This window comes from Echinops telfairi, unplaced genomic scaffold (assembly GCF_000313985.2).
Source record: "Echinops telfairi isolate 266 unplaced genomic scaffold, ASM31398v2 ScPeMD7_7457;HRSCAF=8495, whole genome shotgun sequence".
NCBI classification, from domain to species: Eukaryota; Metazoa; Chordata; class Mammalia; order Afrosoricida; family Tenrecidae; genus Echinops; species Echinops telfairi.
Genome location: NW_022111357.1, coordinates 36,512,799 through 36,521,635, shown reverse-complemented (window position 1 = coordinate 36,521,635; position 8,837 = coordinate 36,512,799). Strand labels below are relative to the sequence as shown.

Sequence of the window (8,837 nt, the reverse complement as noted above, 5' to 3'; positions counted from 1 at the left end):
GTGTTCAAAAGAAAAAAGATGAAATCATATATAGGAAGAAGAGTGAAAACAAAAAAAGTGTGTAACTTGGTCAATTGATGGAAGTATCTTGTTGGGTGTGATTTATAGTCTAACTATGCCCCTTTGTTGACTAAAGTGGAGAAAAAAGTGAGTGTAAGGGGGAGAAGAAATGCATCATTTAAAAAGACACCATTATTTCTTTATTGTAATCATATATTCGGCCTAGATGTCAACAGATAAATAAACATAGATGCTTTTAAATACTTTCTTTCCCAAGTATCTTAGGATACTTAAAGAGCGCTTAAAATAGGATCCTAATAGGACCAAACCAGTTTGATGAAATGCAGTAAGAACAGTATTAATAAAGTAAAAAGAGGAAAGGAAAAATCCATCACACAGCACCACCACCAAATACTCAAATACATAGTGATTTTGTCTATCTCACTTTTTCTTGCTAAATATCCCAGAATGGAGTAAAACCAGACATTGGTTACAGGTTCAGTTTAAAAGAATAACCATATTACTACTTACAATTTAGACCCAAAATTTAACTACTGTAACACAAAGTTTTATAACTTCAGGAAAGAATAAAAGCTGGTAGGATACAAAATGACATCATTCTTCAAAATTGTTTTGACTCCTGGTGTATTGACTTCAAACACATCACCAAAAGCCATGTGGGAGAGTAAAAAGAGATTGACATCAGGCCCAACAGTGCGGAATTCCCAACCTAATCCAACAGTGTGGGATTCCCAACTCCCACTTAGGAAGGAAAGGAGCAGCCTTAGGGACGTCCCCTTAGCCTCCGTAAGCTTTAATTTCTTGAGCTAAAACTTGGAAGGGACAAACCTTCTATCATTAATGGGTGGGAACAAGTGAGAATTGTCTAGCACGAGGAAATCAACAAAACAGAACTATTATACATATGAACAAATGAACAAATGTAATATGCATTTATATACACACCTGTCAATGAGGTTACTGACGGAAAATTGCAATGTGAGAGGAAGAAAAGAATTGTTCCAAATGACCTATTGTTCAGAATCTTGAGCCTCAATAAATTACTAGACATGATTCAGTAAGATTTGCTTTAAAGACATGTTCATAACCCTTGGCTACAGAGAGGGTCTATAATTCAGATTACTAAAAATGAAAATTGAAATAAAATATAATCTTACAGGTAGGATTGAAAACATCTGCTCATCCCCAGGTGAGAAAAGGTGTGTGTGTAACTACTGATATTGATATTCCAAGTGTAAGAAGGTACAGGTTTGAGACTGAAAATAATAAACTTGGGGAAATGACTAGGCCAATTATGCCTTTGTTTTTTATAAAAAGCTTTTGTCAGAGAAAGTTTATCACAGTGGTGTATTTCCTTGTCGTAAATGTTTTTAGGCAAATTTTTGCCAAGTTAAAAAAAAAAGAATAAAAATCAGAAGGAAATATTTACCATTTTCATTATGTCGATCCTGAACCAAATGTTGATACACAGAATCTGGAACTTCAGATTGACGGTAGTACCATTTGACGTTCATGAGTAGATGGTCCCTCTTACTCTGAAAAGGAAAATCTAACAGCATTAGGAACAGGATTTGAGGTGCACATTGGTGCATATCATACCCATGATCAAAAGCCCTTGGAAACAGGTAGATAGGCAGAGAAGGTGACATACAGCTACCACCAGGAAGACAAAAATATCTAAGTTAACTATGAGGTCAAATTTTTATTAAAACAAAAATTCTAGCCAGAGCACCCCTTAACCCTCCCCTTCAAAGCTGCTTAAATTTCAGGAAGCAAAGGCCATTCTTTAGGTCTGTACATCTCCCTAGTTTGAGTAGCTGATTCATTCAACATTGTATTTCTTAAATTTGATATAAACTACTAAAAACTTCATGAGTGTATCCTTTTATCTTTATAATTCTGTTAAGTATGTATTTATAAAAAACAAAACAAAACTATTAACACACCCTTAAAGCTTGCTAAGAATAATGAGTTAGAAAGGACTTAACCAAGTAAGGCCTGCCATAAGTCATCCAAGGTTTGTCAACCAACCACCCTTATTGGATTAGAGTCTCCCCCTATGTTACTACCACAGAGCCTGGTAGTTATCACTATTCTGGAAGTCTAGTGTAACTTAAAACAATGGGTAGCGATGATGTAAGTTCACAGAACAGGGAACTCAGTCTTATTATACTGGAATGTCCAAAGAATAAGACAACTTCCACAATAATGTTTGTGAATGAAAAGTTCCATAATAATTAAGTATTTAATCCTTTTCTCCCCATAGAAGTGAAACCAGTCACTAGTACATTCAAAGATTTAAGTGATCACACAAAGCCCTTCTACTAGAAGGCTTTGGGGCTACAGCTTGAGGTAGCTCATGTCTGTGCACCTGGTCGTGAAACATTTTAGCATGGCAGTGCACTAAGATTTCCTAGGACTTCAAATACTTTTCCAACTCTGGTGGTGTCTTTACTGATGTCCCTAAGGTAAACCCATGAACATTCTTCATAGTAACCTCTACCTTTTCATCACAGGTCAATGGGTAGGTAGAAAAGTATAAGAGCTAAAACAAAGGAAAAAATCCTTCATTTTTATGAAGGCTAAATCCCAAAATAAATCCAAGTCTATACTACTGAAGGAAGTCACTATCTACTTCATGAGATCATAAATATAGTCTTCAATGAAAATTCAAAAGGGTTTTGCAAACCAAAATATTTATACCATTTAATGAACTAGAAAGGAGCTACTGTCAAAATTCTCCCCGCCCCCCAAAAAAAAAATTCTTGACTAAACTAAAATTCTAACCCAAGTTAAATATGGTGCACATCAATTCTCAGTTTGCAATTAAAGCATCAAATAGTCAGGTCTACAAAAATCGGGCACTGTCACGAGTTTTAATAAAATGGAGCATATACAAATAGCAATCCTATATAACTAGTGGTATTCTCATTTTTATTTACTATGTACTTTCGTATTAAAAGTTTTTAATGACAAAAATTATTCTACACAGTTTACACTGTACATGGAAAAAGGAGGATTAAACAGTATGAACAGCATAAACGCTCTGTGAAAGGAACAAATGGTTCCCCTCTGGGAATTTAGGCTTTGAAAACAGTGGGAAAGCTTCAAGGCAAAGGAGGAGATGAAGGAAAGATACAGCTATAAAGGGTATATGACAGATCCAGAGAGCTGTCTGGTTCAGCTGCACTAGGTGAGAGTGAAAAGAACCTGCATTCCACCTGTGGTTTGGCCAATAGTGAGCTTAAAGGATCTTTAATTGCCTTGCTAACGAAATACACAGGCAATCCAAGGGGCAACAACAACTAAGAGTGGACAAAGGGTAGCAGCTAGAAGCTACCATTTCTTTTCTAGGTAAGATGATAAAAGCCAAGAGCAGGCCGTCAACACTCATCACAGAAAGATAGAAACGTGGAGGAGGCAGAGCCTGTTTGGGGATGTTCCAGAGTTTCTCAACCTGAGCACTATGGCATTTGGGCTACATTTTCTCTGCTGTCAGGAGCCACCCTGTGCCTATATTCTTCCACTAAGCATCAGTGGCACACATCTCCCTCAGCTTAACAATCAAAAAGTGTTTCAAATGTGGGATAATACTGGCCCCGTTGGAAAACCCAGCACCACCTTCTAGTTCTGTGACTAGATTCCTTAAGCCCCGGGCTCATTCTCTGTAAAATGCGGGTACTGAAACACCTAAAACTACCACTGACAGCGTGAAAAGTGTGCAAAGCATGTGAAACTGCACAGAAGCATAAGAGCGTATCGACGACTTTCTGTTACTGGGTGATTGTAAGCAGTGTGTCAGGGAAATGTAGGAGTTTGGTGGGGTTTTTTGGTTTTTGTTTTTAACCAGAACATGGTTTCTCTTAGATGATAGCGATCTCTACTCATTACGCTTCCATGAAACCTTCAATGCTCACAATAATGAATTACTTACTGGGGTACACACAAATTCAGGTCTCTTTGCAGTTCTATCAGTAACGTTCGAAAATCTATACTTTATTTCTGAAACACAATTAAGATGCCTAAATCCCCAAAGGACAACAGAAATGCCTTTTCGGTGCAATAACCAGCAATTAATTATACAATGCCTATTTTTTAGAATCAAGTCAGTGAGTTTGCAACTGGCTGAATTATAGCATATCTGCTACTTTATGGCCCAGGTGCTTATTGATTGCACACAATGAAATTACTGCTCTGATTTATTTGTACCTGTATTTATGGCTCTTAATATTAAACTTTACAAAGGCAATTGAAGGACTATTGGATTTCCTAATGTAGTACTACCCAATAACCATTGAGTGGCAGCATTGTGTTTAAAAAAACCTCCAGAATCAACACACAAAGCAAAAATGTTAAAACAAATTTCAGCAGCTCTAATAGACACAAGCTTCCTATATAAGCATCAGTAAACGGAAGCTAAACATCTGTAAAAAAAGGAAGTGAATTGTTTGTTTGGGTGCAAGACAAATTCAGGTCATCAATAGGATTCTAGTCCTATAAGCAACACTTTTGCTGGGACCTTGATCTATTCAACGCACCTAATAATGAATATGAAGGGATGGATAGTATAGGTTCTTTTCTATTCTTGTAAAATTATATTGATAAAATGGGTAGGGGCTCTTTCTCTAAATTAACACAACATGAGCTAACATTACCACCCTAAAGCCTAAAATACTCATATTTCATCTTCTAGGGGAGAGAGAGAAGAGGAAGAGCAGCTTCCATGGAGTGAGGCTGCACTGACTGAGTAGTAGCTGACAGGAACATGGAGGACACCCTCTTTCAGTAAACATGGCAAATCAGCCTGAGGTGCGGAGTTTTCCTCAAACATAAGAAATCTTCATCTTCTTCCCTAACATACAATCACCACGGAAAGCACCAGAAAGGTCCTTTAAGGATCATTCCATACAACCTAACTACCTGAACTGGATCCTGCTTGGCAACTTACTCAGTTGCCAGCAAATTATTTACCTTCTTCAAACCTAAATTCTCTCATATAAAAACGAAGGATGGGACATGACATCAACTAACAGTCTCTATTATGATGTGAGGAATAAATCAATTTATATACGTAGAGTGAATTCACTCTGAACAAATGTTGGCTTTTACTATTATTCTTTAAGAGATGAAGAGGTGATACAGAATTAGTAGCATCCTACAGGTTTTGCTTTTCCCAGATTCAAAATTATGCTCAATTGGATATCCCTCCTCATAGAAGGGTCACAAGGAAGGGATGAGCCAGCCAGGGTGCAGTACAGCACTATGAAACACGCAACATTCCTCAAGTTCTTTAATGTGCGTGCGCGCACACACACAACTATCATGACCCCAGTTCTATCTTACAAATCTGGCTAGACCAGAGCAAGTACACTAGTACAGATAAGACCTCTCAATACACAAAATGCAGGACAAATAAACCCCTCAGGAACAATTATAAGAGTAGCAAAAGCATGAGAGTAGGGGAGAAAGAGTTGAAAAGGGTAACCGATGGCAATGATGGACATACAACACACACACACTCACCCCCGAGGGCAGGGACATGAACAACAGAAACATGGATGAAGGGTGACAGATGGTGGACGGTGAAAAATATGAAAATAAGAATAATTGATAAATTATCAAGAGTTCACAAGGGTGGAAGGATGGTGGAGGGAGGGGAAAAAAGAGGAGCTGATACCAAGGGCTCAAGTAGAAAGATAATGTCTTGGATGATGGCAATATATGTATAAATGTGCTTGATGCCATTGATGTTCTTACTGTGTTCAAGTACTGATTCTTCCACATGCCTGGCCTAGGGTGTTTTTTTGTTTTTGAAATGAAGGAAATGTGTAAACTGACACACGTGATGAGTTCAATAGAGGACAACACCTGCTGCTACTTGGGCCTAAAAAAAAGATACACTGCCTAAGCTCAAGTATTTCAGAGAACTAGAGACGTTTCCAAGAGTTCCGTAAATGCCGGACTACATTGTTGAGAATTAATTTTAAAAAGGCAGAACTTATACCAGCTATTGAGAATTGGATAACTGAGAAGGGTAGACTAAGGAATCACAAAACAACGGAGAGAGAAAGACAAATTGGTGATAATTACTGAAGGCAAGCATATTCATCATCTCAACACTACAGAACCCAGCCACCCCAATAGAAATAGAAGATCAAAGTAAACAGAATGCCCTTTCCAAAGACTTTTCATTGATTATTAACAAGGCTTTCTACTCCCAGCAAGAATGATAGTCTCAGAAACCCACAGGGGCAATTCTAGCCTGTCCTATAAGGTTGCTATGACTCAGCCACTTCATAGCAGTGGGTTTGAGTTCTGGGTTTCAGTTTCATAGATTTAAAGCGTTCTTCTGAGTCTTTCTCAAGATCAGTCTTAATTTTATCATCTGGAAAAGTGTCATTCACTGAAAGTGTGCATACCACCACAGAGGCAGTTAGCTTTATCTTATATGGTCCCTTTGAGTTGGAATCAACTAGATGGTAGTGAGTTTGGAGAGTCTGGTTAAGTCCTTTAGGGCCCAGTATTAAAGGCTTCGGTCGTAATTAACTCTAGGAGGGGAAGGGAAGAAACAAATGAAGGGGTCAAAGATGACACCACATACTAGCACAATAGGCCAAGCAAATCTGAAGGGAAACTTTCCATATCAGTTAGAGGATTCACTTTACCCAATTGTCTGTCTTCGGTGGTACAAACGGTTTCTGCTCAACTACTAACCTAAAGGTTGGCAGTTCAAATCCACCCAGAAATGCCAGGGAAGAAAAGCTTGGAGATCTGCTTCAGTAAATATTGCAGCCAAGAAAAACCCTACAATCCAGTTCTATTTTCTAACACATAGGGGTTTACCACAAGTCTTGGAATCAACTCACAGCACCAGGTGATTTTTCCATCTATATCGAATTGTTGCCATTACCACTGAAAAGAAAAAAAAATCAGTGCCACCAGAGCTCAGGGTCATCAAGGTGTGTCCCCGATAGTTCTGTTCTGACCAAGGATCAGAAAGAAAGCCAACATACCAAGCCCACATTCCTGCTCTTCAAAGAGAAGAAGGAGCTTTGGATGCCCTCTAGAAATAAGCACCATTATCAGGCATTCTCTCTTAAATGTAGTTGAACTACATATTTTGTTTGTTACCTTTGAGGTGAAAGAAGATCCATGGGTAAGGAAATGTCCTATTGTCACTGAGTATCAAATTGTGTTGTCCTAAAACACACCTTCAAACTCCCCCTAGTATCATCTCTGTGTGTGCATGTGAGCCTGGAAAGTTTAAAACTCTTCCGGGAGTTATCCAGTAGAGGCACTGGCCATGCTGAGTGAATGGACCTGCTCTATGACTGGGGTGGGGCCAGAAATATCTCCCTTTCATGGCTCACCTTACTATTTTTAATTTAAATTCCTTAAAACAGAATAAAAGGGACATGGATTCTATTTAGTGGCTACTTAACATTTGTTGATATTTCCAAATGGATATAACCTTATCCAAGGAACTTTTATCCAAGCATCTGCATAATGAATTATTTTTTAAAGGTAAGTGGACAAAAGAAACAGCCCCCCCCCCCATCTATTTGGCAAGCTGCTTATTGACTCTAGCTAGAATCACGATTGCAAACTAATTTTCAAAACCTATGAGTGGCACTCAATCTAAAATACTATTTCCAAGAGACTGCACCAACATCTGAACTTATGTAAGAAGATTTAAATTACCTGTTGCCCAACTGTGAGGCATGAAAGAGGAACCATGGGAGGGGCAGATGATGTTTTACACTGTTTACAGCCAAGATGTGCAAGCAAATGGTTACATGCAAATCCCCAGAAAGATGATATAACTTTAAGTGTGCTGAAAAGAGGCTCTAATGATCTGAAATTATTTTCAAAATCACTGTTTCTTGAAGTTTGCCAAATTAACTTCTGTTGTTTAACTGTGCTTGCAGTATAATCTAGACTAAAATCAATCAATATATGGGTAGGAACAAAAAGGGTACATGCAAACTAAATCCTCTTAATTGCTAACTATGGAGTCAACACAAGCGATTTTCAATCCAAATATATATTCTTTATGAACATAATAATTTTCAGAGTGATGCCTATATTGATTTGCAATGGAGAAATAAAAAATAAGTACAGAGAGAGTATCTTGAGGAATTGCCTACCTCGAGAGGCTGTTAACTCAGTAACCTCTACTATCCTAGTCCTCTTATACAGAGTAAGATGTTTTCATCACACATACACACACAGACACAGCTATATTTAATGTGGGCGTTAAAACATGAACAAATTGACTAAAATGAAAAGAATGAAGGTAACTCCCCAAATGTACTGCAACGGCATCCTGATGAAAACACTAAATGTCAGAAACGGGGTGTGTGTCTGTGTGTGTGTGTGTGTGTGTTTTCCAAGTGAGTTTTTTTTTTAATTATTTGGGGGCTCGTACAATTCTTATCACAATCGATACATACATCCGTTGTGTGAAGCACATCTGTACATTTGTTGCCCTCATCATTCTCAAAACATTTGCCTTCCACTTTAGCCTCTAATAGTAGTTGCTCATTTCCCCCCTCCTTCCCCTTTCCTCCTCCCCACGAACCCTTCATAATTCATAACTTATTATAGTTTTGTCATAAGTTACACTGTCTGACACACACACCCCGCCCCGCCCTCTTCTCTGCTGTCCTTCCCCCAGGGAGGAAGCAATACTTAGATTCTTGTTATTGGTTCCCTCTTTCTACCCTCCAGGCCTCACCCCTCTCACCACTGGTCCTGAAGGAGTCATCTGTCCTGGATTCCCTGTGTTTCCAGTTGCTATCTGTACCAATGTACAT

General features: G+C 38.4%; 1 protein-coding gene across 1 annotated transcript in view; it reads right to left on the bottom strand.

Moving 5' to 3' along the window:
* The window catches only part of LOC123522689 (arginine-glutamic acid dipeptide repeats protein-like), a 315,019-nt gene that overhangs the window by 12,218 nt on the left and 293,964 nt on the right, over positions 1–8,837 (bottom strand). The window contains exon 5 of the mRNA XM_045299211.1: positions 1,451–1,556. Coding sequence (XP_045155146.1) covers positions 1,451–1,556 — 106 coding nt within the window. The remainder of the gene's footprint in view (positions 1–1,450; positions 1,557–8,837) is intronic.